Source organism: Anas acuta, chromosome Z, assembly GCF_963932015.1.
Source record: "Anas acuta chromosome Z, bAnaAcu1.1, whole genome shotgun sequence".
Classification (NCBI taxonomy): domain Eukaryota; kingdom Metazoa; phylum Chordata; class Aves; order Anseriformes; family Anatidae; genus Anas; species Anas acuta.
In genome coordinates this window covers 37,732,346-37,755,232 of record NC_089017.1, presented here as the reverse complement: position 1 = coordinate 37,755,232, position 22,887 = coordinate 37,732,346, and the positions used below count along the sequence as shown (strand labels likewise).

Here is a 22,887-nt window from a genome sequence, read left to right as displayed (position 1 = left end):
TTGTCAGGCTCCGGGGATGGCATCTGAAATAGTTTTTAAGCACTAAATTATCCTATCCTATCCTATCCTATCCTATCCTATCCTATCCTATCCTATCCTATCCTATCCTATCCTATCCTATCCTATCCTATCCTATCCTATCCTTTTTCCACCCAGAACATGAAGACCAGCTTCTTTTAGAGCCACCTTTTTTCCACTAAATCTCTCAAGAGCGAATGTATTAGCCTAAAATGTGTTTGGGAGATTGTTTTTTTTTTTTTTTATGTAATTCTTCTTTAGTTACCTAAGGTAATACAGCGTAGTCAGTTAAAATATAAATAAATTATACTGTATCTTTTTGATTTCTCCCTCATTCCCCCAATTCCAGCCCTGTCTTATGCTTTTTGAGCCAAAAAAAAACCACTTCTGTGGTTTAATGATATGAATTATTGCTTGTTTGATCAAACAATGTTTTCATTCTACCTTCTGTGCTACTTTCCCAGGAAACTGATAATTAAAAGAAGCCAGCTCAGTAGAATTTCAGACATGGCAATGGAATCTGCTATAATCAGTTCAGTCCCTACCACTGCATCTCGTTTTGCCTTACTACAACTGGAAAGTGATACTGATTCAGAGCCTGGAAAAGGCAGAAATGGCCGACGTGCTGGTAAATCTCTAGCTTCAGGGTGTAGATCTACAAATGTGAAGAAAAGAGAGAAAAGAAGAAAAAAGAGAGAACAGCAGCAGAGTGAGGCCAATGAGGTAAAGGGATTGTATTTTCAACAGTGAGTAAGGTTGTTATCTCATAAAGAGTTTTTGCTGTCCCTGAAAAGTCATTGGTTTTTGTTTTCCCTGTGAAAGAAGAACTACTTAATCACAGATTACATCTTTTTTTGTCTGTTTTGTTTTAAAATTACTTCTTTAGGTGAAAGTAGGATATTCTGTATTTTACAAGCTAGTGTGTACTTTATCTAGCTAAACACAGATGTAGCCCAGGCTATAGAGTAGTAGGGTAAAGCATATGTTAAGGAAGTCCCTGTTGATATAGTGATACTAAATTGTTTTTGTGCCTTCATTTTCACTCAGTGAAATAATCACTGTCAGTTAATGTTTATGCTTTAGCAGCGAATATCTTGGAGTTGCAAAATTTGCAGGTTGTCACAATCACATTTTCTAATTATGTAAGGTGTTTTAAACATGGCAGTATTGTATCCATATGGTGCAGCAATTAGAGGTAATTCATATTGCAGGTTCGTAAATATGACCTGTTGCAAACTATAGGGGCTATCTACATTATTCTTTTTTTCTACCTGAACATTTTGTTCTTCCGTTCACGCATGCCAAAACAGTATACCACAGTTTCTTTGGTATTACGTTTAATTTAGTTCAGGTATGGGCAAACAGTAGTGTCTGGCAGAACATAAAAACTGTAGGACACCGCTACCCATTCAGATTTGTTCAAAGTATTTTCAGCAGGAAATATATATTTATTTTGTTATATTACTGCTGTTTCTAATCCACTGTTAAGATATATGAGAAATTCTGTTATGGTACGTACCATAGCCAATTAAACAAAAATATAGCCCAAACTGTAGAGTAAAGTAAAACATGTATATGTCTGTTTGCATGTGTATAAATACTTTTGTTAGTCTGTTAAGGCTCTTTCTGTGTTCTTGTTAATATATTGTTTAATATGAATCGTAACTGTTTTTCAGCTCAGAAACCTTGCTTTTAAAAAGATTCCTCAGAAATCTTCTCATGGAGGCAGTTTATCTCAGCAAGAACAAAAACTGCATGCTACGATGAAAAAGAACTCTCAGGAAGAAAATTGGCAAGAGTGGAGACAAAGAGATGAGCAGGTACAGCTTACTGTGTTTAGCAGTCTTTGACTTTCCTGAAATAAGTTTCTTTATTAAGTCTCATGGATAAAGAGATATGGCTGGAGAGGAAGCAACAAAATACTGCCACATGGAAGGAAAAGTTTCAGTGGAAATTTACAGGTTAAAAGAAGTCTTTTTGGTTCTTGACTTTAATTTGGCCTTGAAATAGTCCTTTTTGGTACTGAAGAATATATAGTGATTTTCTTGTACCATGCTGAATATTAATGTTTTGAATTGTTTGCAGTATTTCAACTATTTTAGGATAAAATAGCAGAGCTGAGCAAGTAAATAATCTTTTTAGTTTATCTATTGGGTAGTGTTTAAAGAAATCTTCTGGTACACTTTTTTTTTTTTGAGATTCTTTCAAATTGGTTGGCTGCTATGCAGGTTTATTCTTTTTAATTTATTTCATCCCTGAATTCACTGTGGATAATGTAGTTTTGACTGTCTTGTTACGTCCTTCAGAGTAGTTAACTTTGCATGAACTTTTTCAAGGCAAACTGCAGATAAGTGACACTGACTGGAATTAAAAAGTATTTAATGAAACTAATGAACTCCTATGCTGGCAGCTAGTAGGATGATATTTTCATCTAGAGATTTTCAGCTTATATCTCACCAAAAAAGATTGTATTGAACTACTTCCCATTGTAGTTAATAGAAAATATAGAAAGCTATATTGACAAAAGATTGACAGTTGGATGCTGCCCTTGGTTTTTATATGTTGCTAATACTTTGATATAGGTTCTTCCTTAAACAGAATATATCCAAGTTCTTACCTTTGCAGGCTTCTGGATGGTTGTCCTATCAGTGGAGTAATGACCTAATAATCCTTTTGAAAATTTCCAGAGCTAACTAGCTTTAGAATTACTTCTAAGGTGCAGACTTGCTTTGTTCAGTAGGTAAAATTTTTGTATTCTCTATGCTATTAAGCAATTATTTCAGGTAAAAATGAGAATCTTGTCTTATTATTGGATGGTGAAATGGTCAGATGAAGTTAACTCAATTATAAAAAAAAAATAAGTCCTTGTTCATTTTGATCTTACTGACATAGGCTACACTACTGTGTAGTTGCCTTGGAATTCTTTTGTTTTAAAAATACCGTTAGACCAATTACTATTATAGTGACATACAGTTGTTAAAGTCCTAAAGACATTTCTTTCTCATTTTTATAAGGAAAAGAAATAGCCAAATTCCATCACAACTCTGAGACTGAAAAATAGGCTGTTCCGTAGCACAACGAACAGCTTTCTCTGGTTACAATGGACTGAGTGTAAGGAACAGAGGTACACTGTGGACCATCAGTATTTTTCCAAGAAACTCCTTGTTAAATTTAATTTTGCTACAGTAAATATTTAGAGAAATAGCTGTTCAGCATAATCACTGTTAAATTGCATAATTGTTTCAATTTACTGGTACAACTCATGCACTATAGGTTTCTCAGACAGCCATAGAGGTTATGGTGAACTTTTTTGATTCATATATGATTTAAATCATCAGGTTTACACCAAGGTACCAAAGATACCGAAGTGCCAAAAATGTCCAGAACTACTTTGAATTTCTTACTTGACCCAGAAACTCTTAAAATGTAAATATTAAAATCTAATGGATGGGAAAAGAAATTGTCACTTGTGATTCCTGTTGTAGAACAACAATGAAAATGTTTCCCATAGTACAAAATATATAACATGAAGTGGGTATCTTGGGATATTCTTTATAAGATACGCATAATCAATAATCTCCTTTTAAAACGTTACATTATTTCACTGTTTGTAGTTGCCACTGCTGAATTACAGCACTGTCAGGCATTGAAATGGCTTTGTTTTTCTTGCATGATGGGGAAAAAAGAAACAAGTGAAAACGGTGAGGACTTCAGTTTATCATATGCATCTCAAAAGCTTGCATCAAATGTTGGTTAGTGTTGTCAACTCATGATTTCTGCTTTTTTTTTTGTTTGTTTGTTTATTTGGCGGGGATAAAAATTATACTGACAGTATTACCAGATTTTATAAAAATATCTCTGAATGGGAGAAACTGATTAACAGGAAGGTTCAAATTGCAACTTGCACATGTTTATCAGAGAGAAGAGATACGGACTTAAACTGTTCACATTCAGAAGGCATGAAATCCTACTCTCGCACTTCCACAGCTTCCCTTGTCCAATAATACAGTATTGATGAAGAGGTAAATGTTGAATGGTATACTGTAAGGGAGGGTGATGCTCAGCACCAGATGAGAAACAGTGGGTCCCTGCTGTGGATGCACTTCCACAAAGAGCAGCTCCCAATACACGAAGAGTTCCTCCTGGCATATTTACCTTTCAATTTGCCATACTACGTGACAGTTTCCTTCTATTGGCTTTTGACATAAGAAGTTAAGTTTGTCCAAACTGTAGAGCTATTGTGTAAATATGATGGATAATACTAGTCTGTCTTCAGCAAAGCTTTGAAAAGAGTCACTAAGTGTTTTGCATGGATTTCCATTTATGAGGGGTATTATGTGTACTCAGAGCTTAGTTATTAGAATTGTATCATGAGTACATAAGAAAAGGAATCTGTGGTTTCTGGATTTTGGATAGGTTTAAGTGATAATGAGCACATTCTGAAACTAAGACTGTGTGCACTGAAGCAGGACTGAATGTGCTTGGGAGTCTATTGGGTAGATGACTGTCTTTGAGAATAATCAGGTCTAAGCAGCAGCTCAGTGGAGTGCTTTAGAAGTAGTGACCTTTGTTCTGCTTATGGACAGCTTCAAACATGCTCAGCCCTGTCCAGAACTGAATGGCTACTAGGTAAATTAATTACGATAGGGTTATTGTTGTATTAGAGATCACATAATGTATTTGTTTAATATTCATAGTAACATTATGGCAGCACCGTTTTGTGATAATTATTTAGCACACAGGATTCTAAATTGCTGCTTACAGATACACTAAGTGATAAAAGCATGCTAAGTTAATCTTTTTGTGAACATACCATATTTTTGTATATTAACTGTTCTCTTTTGGGTATTTTTTTCCCTATCCTCATTCTGTCTCACTCTCTCTTTTTTTTTTTAATGTTCATATTGTTATAAATTGCTCAGTCCCAAAATAGGATTATAATCAAAGTTCACAATTTATTAAAAGAATAGAGGTAAGCAAACAGCGCTGGGTGCATCGGGAGTCTCCACTCTACCTAGATGCACACCAGTTACATAAAGTAGCTGATTTTTATGCTCCTAGGCTAATACATATTCATTACTACTTCTAAAAAAACGGGTTATTATAATTAGCTTCCGGGATCCAAACCCTCCTACTGGAGCATGCGCATCAGTCTCCGGTGGTCCCCCTGGGGGTCTCTGGGGGTCTTTCATGCTGAAGGCTTGTAGTCTTCCTCTCAGTTTTTTTTTTTTTTCTTGTCCTTCCCCTTTGTACTCCTTGGCAGCATGTCAAAAGCTTACACAGTGTCCCCTGCAAGTTTTGTCTTCTAGCCTCCTTCAGCTTCTTTCTTCTCCTTAATCTCCTGGCCACCTGGCCAGATATCAGGGGCTTACATAGTGTCCCATTCAGAAGCCATAACAGTTACTAGTTGTTGGCAGTTGTTCTGAAACCCCCAGACATCAGAGACTTTAAAGAAAGAACATACAAACACAAATAGCTCTCTTATTGGCACTTCACGAGTAGTTGAAACATTCCTCACAGGCCATTCACAGGGACACTCCAGTCACATCTATAGCAGTGCTAAATCAACCACAAAGAAGGCAAAAAGGTTGTAACTGTTAGGAATAAGAGTTCGGAATAACAAAAGCAAATAGGCTCATGGATTTGAGGAATATTTCTGAAGATTTGATAAATTGACTATAATGAGGGGGAGACTGGGACACGGGGAGGAAAGGGAAGAAACCACATCTGTGGAAGAATTAAATTGCCAGTGCAGGACAGACAGAACTGCTCTCTATTGTCACGAATTGTTAAAATATTCCTTTGCAAGGTACAAGGACTATATACATTAACCACTCTGTTTTTCTTACCCTTATGGTTATACAAGGGTACGTAAGACAGAAGGTCATATTCATCATACCATGCGGCCCCAGCACTGTTCCATACTGACACGAATCAGATGAACATATCTCACAATATGGAGCTTTTCAGTGTAATAGAAACGTCCTAATTTTTGATAGATAACTACCATGGTCAGAATGGATTCAACAGTTGTGGGCAAAAGCAGTTCAATTATTTGTGGAGGAATTTCAGTCAGTTTAACCAACTCCTAATTACTGATTCTAGTACTGAAAGAAAACAAAGAAATAAGGTTGGAAAACAAACAAAAATCACAGAATTTCTAGGTTGGAAGAGACCTCAAGATCATCGAGTTCAACCTCTGACCTAACACTAACAAGTCCTCCACTAAACCATATCCCTAAGCTCTACATCTAAACGTCTTTTAAAGGCCTCCAGGGATGGTGACTCCACCACTTCCCTGGGCAGCCCATTCCAATGCCTCACAACCCTCTCAGTAAAGAAGTTCTTCCTAACATCCAACCTGAAACTCCCCTGGCGCAACTTAAGCCCGTTCCCCCCCTCGTCCTGTCACCAGGCACGTGGGAGAACAGGCCAACCCCCACCTCACTACAGCCTCCTTTAAGGTACCTGTAGAGAGCGATAAGGTCGCCCCTGAGCCTCCTTTTCTCCAGGCTGAACAACCCGGCTCCCTCAGCCGCTCCTCGTAGGACTTGTTCTCCAGGCCCCTCACCAGCTTTGTCGCCCTTCTCTGGACCCGCTCAAGCACCTCGATGTCCTTCTTGTAGCGAGGGGCCCAAAACTGAACACAGTACTTGAGGTGCGGCCTCACCAGAGCCCAGTACAGGGGGACAATCACTTCCCTAGCCCTGCTGGCCACACTGCTTCTGATACAAGCCAGGATGCCGTTGGCCTTCTTGGCCACCAGAGCACACTGCTGGCTTGTATTCAGCTGACTGTCAACCAATACTGCCAGGTCCTTCTCTGCCTGGCAGCTCTCCAACCACTCATCTCCCAGCCTGCAGCTCTGCTTGGGGTTGTTGTGCCCCAGGTGCAGGACCCGGCACCTGGCCTTGTTGAACTTGATGCAGTTGACCTCAGCCCATCGGTGCAGCCTATCCAGATCCTCCTGCAGAGCCTTCCTACCCTCGAGCAGATCGACACACGCACCTAACTTGGTGTCATCTGCGAACTTACTGAGGGTGCACTCAATGCCCTCATCCAGAAATCAAACAGAAGAAACCTCACTGTTGTCTCTGTAACACCTTTCCTCCCCACTTTTTGCTCCCCATTCCCATTGCTGTATGCTGCACTTCTTTTCTCAGAAATCGGAGAATATCTCAAAATCATTCAGGTTGGCTTAGCTCTGCTCTCCTGTTAAATGGTCTAAAAAAAGGGTGCTTACTCTTTTCTACACAATGAAAGAACACAGACTCTGATGATCTTTTGATGATGATGCTTTAATCCCTTAGCATCCCTTTGATTTTTGTTTAAAATTATTTTTATTTTTAGTCTGAAATAAATCTCATAAACAAGTCTTCAAGATGCAATACATGTTCCATAAAGATTTTTATAACTTACTGTGCGGTTACAGCCATCAAACAGTTTGGCAAAGCAAGTTATTTTATTACTCATAATACAAAAAGGTATATCTGTTATAAATAATGCCATGTTCACGTCAGTAAAGCTTTCTGGTTACTCTACTGATACACGAATCAAAACAGAAATTTTAATGTGGTCTTGGTTTGGTCTGCTTTTTCTCTTTTTTTTTTTTTTTTTTTAAATGTTTTAACAAACCAGTCATAAGGAATGTTAATTTTGTTTCTTCAGCTGACATCTGAAATGTTTGAAGCTGATCTTGAAAAAGCTTTGCTGCTGAGCAAACTGGAATATGAAGAGCACAAAAAGGTATTTCTGGGATTCATCCTAATGTAAAAACAGTAGAAGTTTTTGAGATTTGAATTTTAAAAGTAAAGTAAATCACTCTTAAAAGTACAGCTCTTTCATTTACATTGTCTGCCTCCGCTCCTCAGATCCTTGAGAGTTTAGAAAAATAGAGGATTTGAGAGAAAGCATATCTAAAAATATATTGGGTGGTTTGTTTTGTTTTTAATTGGCTTGTGAAGTGTACAACAAGAGATCCAGATCCTGATCTTGCTCAGAACAAATTTGGCACACTTGGAGAGTCAGAGGATCAAAGCACTGACTTCTCTTAAACTGTTAGTTACATTTAAAACTGTTGCATTTTCACTAACAACCTTTCTCTGTTTTAAATATTTTATTTCTGATAAGCTGTATACACTTCCCTCAGCTGGTCAGGGAGTAGATTGGTTCAGACTGCTATTTTCTGAGTGGTTCTTACAAAATACTGAAGAGTTTTCTTTAAAAGTGTGGTTAAATAAATTTTAATTTCTAACAGGAACTTGCTTCTTAGCATTAACTCAGGAGACAATGAAACGTTACAAAAAATATAAGTTTAACCATAATTATGCATCATGAAGAAATAAAATTTACACGTGCACTTCTGTGCAAATATACTCATATGGTATTTCAGTTATCGGAGGAGGGAGAATACCACAATGCTTAAAACCCAGAATTATATTTTTCACTGGTATACTAGAAGTACTTTTGAAAGTGAAGACAATCTTCGGCGTAGTAGTATTTTTTACTTTGTGCAGACTTTTTGAGAATTACCTTTCAATAAACAGTACACAAGTACAGGTTAAAAACATTGTTTTCATGGAAAGAAAAGTACTCAATTTCCATCTTTTTTTCGTATAACATTTCTTCCTTAAGACTCCCTATTTGGGCTAAAATAGAACAAAACATCTGGGACAGTGACACTTTGCTAAAAATGTTAATGCAGATATGGGGGGAAGTGTTGTTTAGGTTCAAATGGATATCGTGTACCAGCCTGTCTGATTTCAAAAGGAGACAGCTGTTAGAGCATTGCTGAACACTAATTACTCTTACTCCTCCTGAATGAATAAGTATATTTTAAGAATAAAATGAAGGTACAGTAGACCTGTTTATTTTCTTTAAAGGAAATGCTAACCTTCTTGCATTTGATTACCTTATATTCTAAATCTGAGTTTTTATATAAAATTGTGGAGGTGATTGAGGGGGTATTAGGTTGATAATTCATTTGTGATTTAGTGAAGAGCAATGCTCTACTTCAGAAAACAGAACCGATGCTTAATTGCTGATGTGTGCCTTACACTCTTTAAACCAATCTGAAGCCTGCAAATTCCTGTTCAGGCCAAAGTCTCCTTTAATATATCATCACCATATTTTTCCTTTATAAAGCTTCAGATAAAACAACATTTGGGTATTGAAGAAAATTATACCAGTGGGACTTTATTCTTCTAGGAATATGAAAACAATGAATGTACTTCACCTCAGTCAAAGTCTGTGAATAAGAAAGAGAAAAGAAAGAACCAGCAAGGAAAAGACAAACCTCTCACTGTGCCCCTGAAAGATTTTCAGTCAGACAGTAATATAGGTATGCCTTATCATACCATGTGAGCTGTTCTACTTGGAATTTTGATAGTGTGTATGCTAACAGCAAAATGACCTTCTGTCTCTTTTCATTAATACTGTGTTTGAAAAAACACTAAATGAGTTGAAGTTAACATGTCCTACAAACTCTAAAATCTAATTGTTCATTATATAATAATAGACTAGTTAAATAAGCAGGAAAAAAGAAAAGGTTAAAGAAAACATAATTTAATGTATCCCTGGGGTGGGAAGTAAACTCAAATATTGTGTCCGTTTTAATCTCTAAGTGTTTTTTGGAGTGATGTAGTATGTCTGCATTCTTCAGGCAACTGAGTTCTTCTGTTTTGAATAATAGCAAGTCAGTTTGCCTTTCTTCAATACTGTTTTTTATTAAAATGTGCAAATACAGAAAGAATTTTTATATACTTGTTATGGGTTACGTGTTTAGAACTCTTATTTTTGTCTATAGAGAAAAGCTTCTGAAATTTAGTGAGGAAGTAAGTTTGAGTCTGGAAAAGGAAGTTATTTGTTTCCTAACATCCTCTTTCTAAGGATGTTTTTTATGTAAATTTACAACATTATAATTCGAATTCTTTCCAGTAATTTGAATATAAGAAAAAGAGAAAAAGCACAGTGTTAGTATCTTAAGACGAGGCAGTGGAAGGCATTCAGGTATACAGTGAGAAATATGCTATAAAATCCTAAGTTAAAAACAATACCGAACAAGAAGTTGTAAGCATATGTGCCAAAAACATTGCCTTCCACTTTAACTGAAGCAAATGTATATGGGATGCTGCTTTTGATTTAAATAGTGTGAAAGGACTGAGAAAAAAATCAAATATACAGAGATTAACCCAAAATGCACTTTATAATGCTTTTTACTTTTTTAATGTGGCATTGAGAGGCGACTAATGTGGAAGAACTCCAATACTTTTTTTTTTTGTCCCCTCTTTTCAAAATGGCTTGTTTTAATAGTGAGCTATATAAAATATCAGTGACTTCTTGTTGTCATTTCATTTTTTCTGTTCCTTTCAGATAACCTTGCTAAAAAACATGAGGTAAGTCTTCATTTTTTCTTACTCAGCTAAATTTTCTTACTAAATAAAAATAAATCTTATATTTAGAAAGTAATTGCTTGGGCACTCTCTGTAGTGACAAACAGCTATATATTCCCAAACTGGCTGATCTGCATTTGGAAAACTTTTACAGATGCAGATTTAATAGGGATGTATGTCTGTAGTGTAGTACTTGAGAACTTAGTGTTGGCTTTCTTAGAGATAGCTCTTGCTTCTTTAGTTCTCAGATAGTGTTAAACTTTGATGCGAATTGTAAATTTGTATGTTCAAAAATAAAAATCGTAGTACAAACAAGAAGCATTAAGAAAGAAAGTTAAGAAAGGTTAAGAAAAGGTTAAGAAGGTGCTGTAATGTTACTATGTTGTGGTACAGTGCACAAATATTAAAGTTCGTAGAGGGAAAAACAGTTAACAGTGAAGTGAAACAAAACAGCAAGGACATAGTGTAAAAGTATCTAAATCTGATTTAAAATTAGATGTTTCGTGTAATCCCATAATCAGTTAAATGATGACCTTTAATTTCTAGCTCTTCAACTGGTATCATATTCTTTAGGTAGAAATCACAATATTGTCAGGATGTACAAGACAAAATAATATCAGGATGTTGTCTTCCATGACTGAGGTTATTTTTGAAGCGTGTTGAAGCATGAAGCAATGAAGCATGAAGCTCAATAATAACCTGTGTAAAGGGAAATCTGTTATGATGTTTACTTTTGACAGGAGGTGAGCTCTTCCCAGACTTCATTGAGTGATGGAAGATTTTTCAACAGGCTAGATGATGATGTTCACAAAATACTTAAAAGAGAAAAAAGAAGAGACCAGCTTGCTGACTGCAATGAAACAGACAACTGCACATCTCATGAGCACAACCAGGCATGTAAAATAGAAGTCACTCTGAATTGAAAAAGTTTCTTGAAACTATGACAATGATGAGAAGATAGTGCTAATTACAAGCTGGATAATCTTAAAGAACATAAACAAAGAACAAAAACTGACAAAATCCTGTAACATATTTTTTAATACTTTTATTAAACTGAAGAGGTGTTTAAATCATGTGTGATCAAAATACTTTCCTCATAGAACATGCCAATACTTATTACTGTATTTCTTATTTATTCTTTTGGCATTTGTGAAGATATTCTGATCCAATTTCCATTAAAAAAAATAAATCTAGTTTATAATAGAGAAATAAGTTGCCTTTCCTAAAAACTGAATTCACGTGACTCAGTTATTAATAAATGATACTTGCTTGTTTACAGGAAAGTGTTATGAAAAATGGAAGAACAGAACAACTAGAGCTTGAGCTTGAAAAGAAAGATGCAGAAATTCAGCAACTTAAAAATATAATAACCCAGTGGGAGGTATGTAGCTTAAAAAGCTTTAAAGTAGTGAACAAAATTTAACTTTAGTTGTGTTTTATTATCCATTTTGAAATAAAGTATGTATTAATATGTAGAGATGATTTTGTTTGGACACAAATTGTCTTTATAGAGCAAAAATAATCCTCTTCTGCTACTTGAAGTGGTCTTTTTTGGTAAGTTAAGAATGTAAAAATAATTAGAAGAATCAATGCAGAATACCCTGAAATAAAATTTTATTCATTGTCTAAAAAAAATTAAAGTAGTAATCTAAGACTAGGCAAGGTATTCACCAATCTGATCTGTCTTGGAAGTTAGCTCTGCTTAGGGCAGGAGGTTGGATTTCCTCAGGTCTTTTCCAATTTGTAAAATGGAATTTATTCTTTTTTAATTCAAATAAGCTTTTCAAATAGTTCAAATTCAAATAAGTAACTACTTATTTGTTGTAGGTTTTTTGTTGTTGTTTTTCTTTAGAGATTCAGTCCACTATGTGAACTGTGTATCTCTAGAATCTCTTTTTAAAGAGAACAGTATTTGGAAAGGTTTAAGAGAATTCCCTTAAAGCTGTGGTGTAGCAATAATGAAATCCTATATTCTGTCTTCTATGAAATACAAGTAAAACTTCATTAAAAGCTGTTTTCACTGTGTACTAGAGTTGTAATACCCAGGTTAATTTTTTTTTTTAAGTGTAAATCTGTTCAGATTTACCACTGTTAGAACTTCACTGCATTTGGCAGAATACAGAAAATGCATATGGATATTGGTGAGATGATAGATGATGATACAGCTGTTTAATTTTATAAACTTGTCCAGGTAGTCCAGAGTTTTAGGTGGCCATCAAAGGTCTTGCTTAAGTGTAAGTTTTTGAAACGTTAAAATGCCATTTCATTTCCTTCCAGTTCCTGTAAACGTTAATGTTTATTGTTTGTGGCTATGATAGTGTGTTGGTATACTGGAATTGGAAGTGCTATTATTTAAAACAAAACAAAACAAAAAAACACAACCACAAACTGTGGTAGGGCTGCAGTTACTGGGTATATGCACATGTGCATGGTTCCATGACATTAAGAAACTGGAAAATCCACAAACAATATTAATAGTTGTTTTTTTTTTTTTTTTTTCTCATGTTTTCAATGCATTGGAGGGTAAGCAGTAGCTTCAACTTTTTTAGGGGGAGTAAGATTTGTGAGGACTAGGTGATATTCTAAGTGGAAGGTGATAGCTTTAAAAAAAAAAAAAAAAAGTATACTTGAAATAGAACTTCATGTGCAGTTTTCTTTCAAGAGCCTACGGGAACCAGAGATTCATGACAAGAAAAATAAGTTTAGTTAAGATAACATGGCTAAAATGTGCATTGGTGGCCGGTTAAGGAAAAGGTTGCCTTATGAAGAAAGCGTATCGGATTGGAAAAAAATCAAAAAAGGGATTCTTGAAAAGTAACCTCTAAAGAGTTAAAAAGGAGAGATGGTTAACTATGAACTAAAAATACTGAATGAAATAGTCTGTAGAGCAGCAAGATCTTACTCTACTCACCAAGTAATATGAAAACTCTTTGTATTATCCAGAAAGTGTGTTTATAATTGTGTGCTGTCTGAATGCTTTTCTGGCAAGAAACCATAAAGCCTTTGATGCAACAGGCCTTTATAATTCAGGCAGCTCTAAATGCTTGTTCTTGTACTGACACAACTCATATTTTAACTTCCTCTAAGGCTTGTGGTTGCCTTAATTTCTGGGCTTTCAGTTATTCACCCATTTCACTTGTCACGTATCCATTACTTTGGTTGTTACTTATCTAAGACAAATCAGATTCTCTGCAGCAGTGATGATTTTCAACCTGAAAACCTTTTATTCGTGGTTATTTAAAGAATGTTATTATAGTGTATACAGGTAATAATTTATTTTCTTTCATACAGGCAAAGTATAAAGAAGTAAAAGCAAGAAATGCACAACTTCTGAATATGCTTCAAGAAGGTGAAAGTAAGTAAGAGTTTTATCAGGGAATTTCAAAATTCTTTTAAAAACCTGGGAAAACTTTCCAAGCAGCTTTTTTAAAAAAAAAAAAAAAAAGCTGTCATAGTGACTACAAAGAACTAGGAAGCCATTGATCTGCAGAAACTCCAGTAAAACAGAGGGTTTGGACCACACAGTACTGCATTTCTGATACTACATAATCAAGCATTTTGAGATCATTCTTCGAAATTTAAACTGCTTAGTTATGTTTTAGGTAGAGTGATTCTTTGCGTTGGACTTTGTTTTCCTAGTGACTTGATCTGTTCCGGACTGATCTCATTAGCCTCAAGTGGCACTGATTCTGGTAAATGTTCAGTTCTTGTATTTTTGCAAACTGCTCTGAGCGGTTGGAAACACTCTACATCAAGCATTTTGCCATACAATGAATAGGGACAGCTAAACACTATTATACATGAAATGATATTTCTCTTCTGTTGTAGCACTGTTCATAGTTCCCATAATTCAGAGTTTTTGTCAAAGATTGAAATTATATATATACACAGATGTGCATATTTATGCACATATATACATAATTATTCTAGTATCTTTTTATATGTTAGGCATAGTTATCCCTTAATATCCTTAATGTTGTATGAAGTAGTTGTATGGGTCTGTGATACCAGGCACACTTAAAAAAAAAAAAAAAAAAAAAAAAATTGCCTTTGCTTTTCAATTTCTTAATTTATCTCGTACGTGTATTTTCCTCTCTAGGTTAGATTTTTGAGTTTAAAAAAAAATCTTTTTTTTTTCTTTTCTGCAAGTGAGTTTATAAAAAAGCTAAGCTGTTTGTAGTTCTCAATGATTTTATGAATGTTTCATAATGTTAACTCATTGGAACTTTATTACTTCAAGTCAGTTCTGAGCCAAGTACAAATGTTTTCATCTTTAAAGGAAAGAGGTAAAGTTCTGAAGGTTTTTTCTATGTGGAATAGTGATGGAATATAAAAAACATGCAACTTTGTGGTTTTATCAAATCCGATCTTGTACAGAGTTAAGAGTATTCTGTATTTTGTCTCCAAAATTTGCTTACGGGGTTAAGTGTTGTATAAGTAGTGCAAGGTTGAGGTTTAACCTTCAGAATTTTTCAAGCTGCTACTAATGGCATTGGTAGCTAATACCTACTTTTGATAGATATTGTCTGTTGTCTCAGTGAAGGCAGAGTTATTCAGAAGTAACAAAATAGTGAATTAAAGAAACATCATAGTGCTGTTGCAGAGGAAGACCTGCAGATCCAGGAAAAATCCTCATGCTTTGCTGTCTCTTTTTGTCTCTGTAGTGAAAGACAAAGCAGAAATACTCCAACAGGCTAATGAATCACAAATTATCAAAAATGAATTGACCTTACAGGTAAGCAAGGTTTTCTTAATGTACTTCAAAAATGCCACAGCAATGATAGGAGGAAGCTGAAACCACAACTTGCTTGAAGTAAAAAATGTTATGTAGCGCTAGGCTAATGAAATGTATGTCAGAGGACATGTAAATCTCTGGTATGATTAACATAAAACTCTTTCTGGAAAGACAGCAGACTTCAGCATGCCTGAAAGGATTTTGCCTTCAACAGTGCCTTAAGAACATCATCCTTTGGTAACCCAAGCTCAGAAGCAATGAAGGGTGCTTCAGAAGATGCTTTTTTTTCTGTATGCTGTTTCAGCGTTGTTTTTTGGTGGTGGTGGTCTGGAGGTTGTTTTTGTTTTTGTTTGTTTCTAGTCTCTGGTTTGGAAAAGGCTGCTGTATAAACACAAGTGAAGTGCAGATGACTTATAAGCATGACTGTTGGCAAGCCACCACTGTGAAGAGCACACAAGATTTTTAAGCTTAGCTTCAGTTTACAGCTACTATTCTAAGCCTTTAACTCATCTAAACTTATTATCAATTTAGTAAATTGTCTAAACTTATTATCAAGTAGTAATTTTTAAGGACGACATAGTAAGCTTATCTGTATTGCATAATATTGCATCAATTAATTGCTCTATGGAGGAAATTAATGCAGAGTTCAAAAGTCAGAAGAGTTTTTAACTATATAGCTTTCAACAGCATTATACAGGTAAACCTGTAAATGTTGCTTTGGAAATAATGGTCATTAAAGAATGTTTTATTTGTAGCTGGTAGTTTTTCTTGAATCCAGCACATATTACTGGTTTGTCCACATGATGCTAATGGAGAACTAAGTTGACTTGATAAACTTGTAGATGTTAACCATACTTTATAAATGAATAGTCTGTATATTTTTTAGGTAACTACACTTCATGCTGCATTAGAGCAAGAAAGGTCCAAAGTGAAACTACTGCAGGCAGAATTAACAAAATACCAGGTATTGTTATTTTACATACCTGTAATTTTATCTGTTGTTGATGTAACTGAGACTGTCATGAGGTAACATGCTCCAAGCTGACCTGTTAGCTTGAATGTTTTTAATTTAAGAAATAATTTTCAGTTCAAGATGTAGGGGAAAAAAAACGCACAGTAGCAAAACCAATTTGTACTTTAAAACTTGAAGTATGCTGGTAAATAAAAGCAAGAAGTTCCACCCATACTGTATCTAATTGTGTAATTGCACTAACTGTAGATTTCATAGTGTTTTTTTTTTCTCACACATTCTTCCCTCAGTTCTGTATCAGAGCTTTGTCTCTAGCCAAATCTTTGTAGGAGATGAACACCAAGTTGTGTCAAAATTGGGTGCTAAGATCAGTGTCTTGCTGACTGTACATATTCTGTTTAGCATGGCCACTAATACAAATCATGTTAGTAAATTTCAGTTAACAGCAGTATAAACAATATGATGCTCAACATTCTGTCTTTTTTTGAGGACAGCAAATATTTAATCCCATGAGACTGAGGATTTGTACTTGTGCATGGCTTGGCACATTTTATATTTGTCTTTGGCTGTGACCTTTTGCATAAGTTGCAGGGAGAGCTTATAGGATATAGTTGAAACTGTTAAGGTAGCCCTGTAGACTTTGGCAAACGAATGTCTTCAGATAACGTAAATTCTGTGGCTGACATTACATTGATTCTACAGGTAATTTTTTGTCTTTCTGTTTTTGTCATCTCCCTGTCACTTTACCACAAGTGAACAAGCTGTTTCTTAAAACTGTTGTGCAGCAGTTGACAAATATAGGTAGTTCAAAAATAGGTATTTCAGCCCGTTATAGACAGAAGAAGCCTTACAGAAGCCTTCCCCTTAGGGAGACACTGAGTGCTCACACCACTAAGTGAAACTAAAGTAAATCCATTACTGCTGCATTCATTCATATCACTGTTCTCACTACGATAGCTAGTATTTTGCTAATATTTAGTATTTTTTGTAAGCAGACAATTTTTATTAAGAAAAGTTCATCATGACTTGTAATAAGCAGGATTAACAGTGTAACAGTATTGACTGAAAAACATCTTCCTTTACATGCTTTTGTAATTACCACAAAATCACCTTGTCTTTTAGTCTTTGCCACATCCCCTGGTATATGCTTTTATCTTTACATGTTTTTTCTGTGTTTTTTAATGTTTTTTTTTCTTTTTTTTTTTTGCTTATTTTTTAAAAAATGGTCTTGTCTGCCATGCAGGGATCATTGTTTCTACTTCTATTATTCTCCACTGTAATATTTCCAGGAAGATCACAATAACCCTTATCTCCATTTCTTGCATTGGTTTTGATAACACCAGGTTTGCTATCTTTAGGGAATACTTCCCTGAAAGATGAGGAAGCCTTTAAAAAATTTGGATCAAAAATGTGTGGGTTAAAAATAATAAAGAAAAGCAATAAACCAGAGTGATTTTTATCACCAGATGTTAAAATCCCAATTAGGTACCCTATAAATACCTCATCTGTTTTCATTTATGTAACTGTATTTGGTGTTCAGATGGGTTTGTGTCCCATAATATTTGTATATCTTATGCAACTCATTTTCTTTTACTTGATAATTTATACTAATTTAATAAAGAAAATAACTGCAGATAGAAAATGTCGTGTCTACTACATTAACTAAACATTTGTTTACCTTCTCTTACAGAGTTGGAAAAGAGGTAAAAGGCACTTAGAATCTGACCAGTGCAGGTGATCTCCTTTGCCACCAGATTCAATGCAAAAAACATCCATTTTTTCTTCAGGGTTTTGCAGAAGTTTATATATTTGTTGTACAACTGCTGAACTATGCAGTTTTTGAAGAGAAAATAATTACTAGTCTGATTAACATTCTGAATAATTGATTTGTTGCACTTAAAAGAAAAATAAGAAAACTAGCATTCTGGCAAAGCTTAAACGTTTAATTGTAATGCTACTAGTTTTTTATCATTCAATAAAACTTACTCTTCCATTTCTGTGTTTGAATTCTTGCTTTCATAGATTTTCCCATTTCAAAAGCTCCACTTAATGACTCTTAAGCTACAGATGCATTAGCATGCAACATAGTTTCACCAAGCCAAAAAAATAAAATAAATAAAGCCCATGCAAAGGCATTTCCTTGTTTGCTGAATCCAGATGTGTAAAAATTAGCAGTCATTGTCTCCTCTCCCTGTATGGAACATCTGTGTCCTACGTGAATTTCTGCCATAAAATGCAATATGTGACCTTCCACTACTGTGTAAAATGAGCTTTCCTACACAGCTTTGAAGAACTCCCTGTGTCGTTCTTCACAATAGACTCAATAATATACAGTTAACCTTGGGATAAGACACAAATCTCTAACACATTCTTTTGCCCTGCATAAACTGTCAGTGATATGACTATAGAAATACAGAATTGTTTGTGCAAAACTGAATGTAGCATTAAATCCTGGGATGTTTTTGCACAGTTGTTAATGTGGAGCATTACAGAAGTGAAGTAACAGTTGGTTGACTAGAAATGGATTAGAAAATCACTGTTGGGATTTTGGGACCACATAAGATGCAGAGAAAGAACCACAGAAGAGAGGAAGGAGGAAACAAACAAACAACTGTAGAGCTAAAACCAGAAGAGATCTAAAAACAGAAGACTTATTACTGCCTGCAATAAGGCACTAAAAAAAATTCCAAAGCAAAATAGGTGTGAAGATGGTGCTTCATGAGAAGGTAGGAAAGGAGAACGGGACAAAAGTCTTTATCAGTGAAGGTACAGTGGATCTGTAACACTTTTATAATTAGCAATGACTTCTGAAAATTAATACCATGTAGATGCTAACAGTGGAATAAGAGTTGTCTAAGAACTAAGTCATTGTATCTCACATAGAAATGTAGACATTATAGCCCATATTAATTCAAAATTCTTAGTAAGACGAAGTCTTACTGTAATTTCACTGATTTTTGTCCTCTTTTTTTCTTGCCTTTGCCAGCTCTTTGAAATTATTTTCCAAATGCTACATTCCCATGAAAGGATTGATACCTGGGCCTGACGGTGCTCTTTCAAAACTGTACATTGTGACCACATATAACTGCAGCATCTTGTCCTATTCTATCAAACACTGCTAGGTGGATGAAAGTAACCTGTGTTTTTAATAGTTTGAAAGAAAGCCAACAAAACTGATTCTGGCAAGAGAAGGCATTTTTCATTATCTGCTGCTCCATAGGAAATACTTACCAGAACAAGATAGACTTTTCAGTCGAGACAGTGGTGCTTTTAAGTTTAAGCTGTGACTTTTTTCCAACAGGCTTGTATTTGTAAGCAACTTTAAATTAGGAAATCCAGAATATAGATCTCCTCCTAAAATCCAGGAGGAGCACCAGTTTCCAGGTGCTTTTAAATTGTTAAATTATATGTAGAGGTAAGAATTCAAAGCTGTATTGCTTCAGATGTCTAGAAGGTAAAACCCAAAAGACTGGCTACAAGCTATGTTGTACATTAGTATTCCTGTAAGTTTTAATTTACTATTCTGTTTGTATTTTACATATTTTTTTTTCTCCTTGCTTTCTAGGGCTATCAGTAATCCCTGCTTCACACCCGCCCCCCTCCAGCCTTGTGGAACGAACCTGTTTCCTGTACTAGTGTTTGACATAAATGAGAATTTGCTTGTATAATACTTGTTGATTAATAATAGCAGGATTTTTTTTAAAGAAATACAAAATGTATTCTAAAAGTGCATGTTCATTCATTCATTCAAAAAAAGTAAATTTTGTGTTTAAGTGCTAAAAACACACATTTCTAACTGGGGCAAAGCTGAATGTAGTTTTCATTGTTCAGTGCAACTCATCTTGATCCTCTGTATTTCCCCTTTGGGGATCTGCATAAATTACACAAATTATTTAATGAGCTGAATTGTTCTCTACTCTGTTGCTCTTGCTCCTACAAGTTTTGTATGATACCTGGACAAAAACTTTCTATTTTCCCATATCTTGCTTCTTTTACATTTGTAAAAAATGAACATTCATGAAGACGAAGCTGCTTTTCATAGTTGTTGCAACCTGTTTCAGGAGAGATACTCCCACTATGCCTTCTTATGAAAAGTCAGCTGTTCTCTTGCTGTTTCTTTCCCATAATGTGTCATTTCAGATTATGAGTGTACATAATTTACTGATAGACAAACTTCTGATTTCCTGTACAAATCTTCAACAATATTTTGCTTGTCATAGTTGCTTTGAAAGAAAGGGGAAAAAAAACACAACCCCCCTGTCCATTTAAAAAAGAAAGTATCGTTAGAATCTCTTAAGTGAAGGTAAGATAACAAAGAAGTATAAAAACTAAAAGGCTGCTATTTATTGAACATGCTAAGGTTCTGTGCTACCTTTAAGGTAGGTGGTTAAAACAGTAAGACAGAGAAGTTTCCTGTACTAAAATTAAGAATAGTAATAAATTAACTGGGGGGGGGGGGGGGGGGGGGGGGGCGAGGGAAGGAGGGGAGGACTGAGGTGTCTTTGCTCAAAGAAAAGCTCCACACAATACAGATTACAGAGACCAAGAGCCTAGTGGAAAGACCAAAGCACAGGATATATACAGAGTAGAGATGGAGAAATAAATTTCTGACATGTATGACTACAAAATTTTAGATACCCAAAAAGATTGTGAATCAAAACAGCAAAAATAAGTGTGGATGGGGCTTTGGTAGTGTACAGCACAATTGGAAAATGCCTGTTAACTACTCAGGAGAATAAAACAGATGAACAGTTCAGAAGCTCAGGGCTTTGTTCCTGTGCAATGCTACTTTTATGAAAATCTTTAGTGTCTTCCAGAGAGTAAAGATAAATCCCACTGAAAGTGAGACAACAGCGTTTTATTTGTTGGAATTACTGATGAGCTGACAAGGATGTTGCCCTCTGATTCAGCTCTAACAACGCACTTTGCTCATGGTTTGCTGTACTAAAGGCAGCAGTGTATCCATGCAGGGAGCACCATATCAGCAGCAAAAGATAATCGTTGTCTATCTGGTAACACTTTAGCATGCAGCTTTTATTTAACACCTTTAGCTGTGCCTAAACAAAGAACCCTAGCCTTTGTTCCAGCAAATCAGAAATGGGAAGCTTAATAGGTGTGTATTCTTGTAAAGGTCCCACAAGAGTCAAGATGTATGAACTTTCTCTTCTCTTATTTATTAAAAACTGATTACCAAGGTATTTGTGTTATGTTTTGGCTTTAATATTCAGAAAAGTATGGAATGTTATGTCTAGTTTATATGAAAACTTTGAAGCTCTTGCATGTATGCTTTACTGTACTTAGACCACATGAAACCTTGTCTAAATTCAAAATTTTATCACTAGCTTCAGGTAGAACGTTAAAGTGAGTTTAGCTAAACTGGGTCAGGACCTTCTACTGATATTCTTAATTTGGTTCAACTTGACTTCAGCCAGTATTTTCATTTTGATGCAAAATAATCTCTAGTTGCTGTGAACTCTTGTTTTATTTTAAGCCAATTTGGCTGTCTGCACTTGTTTAAATCAATTACCTATGGAAAAAAAAATCAAACTGGAGATGTCTAGTCAGAGTTGGGAATTAAACTGAACTGCTGCAGTAAGTACTTTGATAGGATTGTGAATTAATGAAGAAAAGCTGTACAGATGGTTACAGAAAGGTGAAATAAAAGCAAAGATGGGAGAAAAGGGGAAAGATAAAAACAAAGAGGAAAGAAAGGATATTGCTGAAAAACGTGGCAACCTAAGGAGGTGTAAGGACTTTTCTGTGTCATTTTCACTTGTCCATGCATTGTGCATAAGTTGCATTCTGCATATCTCACTGCAAACACATGCATGTTGTCCTGTTTCAGGGTATTTTCCATTTTGATGCTTCCAGTGTGGGCAAATGAACACTGTTACTGCTGTTATCTGTACCGAAAAAGATGAAGAAATAACCATTCTCTGTGAACGTTTCCTCTGCTCAATTAAGAGCTTTTTATAAATTCAAATTATGATTTTATAGGCATTTGTAGTATTGTTTGTCTGTTAGGTGTTTTCTGTAAATAGCACAGATGATTATTAGTCTAACCAGGAACCCTCAGCTAACCTAAAGCGGGTAGCAGTTGCGCTAGTTTAGTACAAACCACGCTGCAGTACCCCCACAGTCAGCGAGAGCTATTTTATCTACCAACTAAGAACAGCCCCGGACGAGGCACATCTCCTTGCACTTTGATCGGATTGATTTCTGCCTGAAATCCCTGCTTGGCTGCAGTGCAAAGCGCTGCTGCACCACAGCCCTGGGCCTGCCAGCCGCTGGGCAGGGCAGCACAGCCTCGCCGGGGCTGGAAACGGGACGAGCGTGACAGGAAGCGTGATTTTTTTTTTCTTTTTTTTTTTTTTTCTTTTTTTTTCTTTTATTTTTGTTTCTTTTTTCTTCTTTTTTTCTTTCCTTTTTATTTTTGTCTTTTTTTCCTTTTTTCCCCTTTTTTTTTTTTTTTTTTTTTTCCCTTTTCTTTTTTTTTTCCTTTCTCTTCTCTTCCTCTTCTCTTTCTCTTCTCGTTTTTTAATAGCTGAAGCTCTTGGACCAGCCGAGCTTGTGCCGGCCTGCTGCTGTCAGCTGTTCTAGACCCTTTTGTCAGAGTTTTACGCCGCCTTGGTACAACAAACAAGCAAAGTTGAAGGTTGGAGGCACCCTCAGCAGTTGCCGATAGCTAAACCTCGCCGCTGCCTTGGCATATGTATTTATTTATGACACATCTATTTATTTATGACTTATTTATTTATGCATTTGCTGAGGAT

General features: G+C 35.5%; 1 protein-coding gene across 1 annotated transcript; it reads left to right on the top strand.

The window, feature by feature from the left end:
• Positions 1-525: 525 nt before the first annotated feature.
• GKAP1 (G kinase anchoring protein 1) lies at positions 526-18,107 on the top strand. Its single transcript, XM_068666913.1, has 11 exons — positions 526-741; positions 1,695-1,838; positions 7,687-7,764; positions 9,226-9,358; positions 10,390-10,412; positions 11,150-11,302; positions 11,689-11,790; positions 13,701-13,764; positions 15,074-15,144; positions 16,031-16,108; positions 17,805-18,107. Exons 1-11 carry the CDS (start codon positions 526-528, stop codon positions 17,850-17,852), a joined length of 1,110 nt encoding a protein of 369 aa, XP_068523014.1. The 3' UTR covers positions 17,853-18,107.
• Positions 18,108-22,887: the final 4,780 nt, after the last annotated feature.

Excerpts from the sequence above, each read along its gene's own strand:
- GKAP1 (XM_068666913.1), top strand. The coding sequence starts at position 526 with ATGGCAATGGAATCTGCTATAATCAGTTCAGTCCCTACCACTGCATCT. Across the intron at positions 742-1,694 it reads AGCAGAGTGAGGCCAATGAG|CTCAGAAACCTTGCTTTTAA; the intron begins GTAAAGGGATTG and ends ACTGTTTTTCAG. Across the intron at positions 16,109-17,804 it reads CAGAATTAACAAAATACCAG|AGTTGGAAAAGAGGTAAAAG; the intron begins GTATTGTTATTT and ends CTTCTCTTACAG.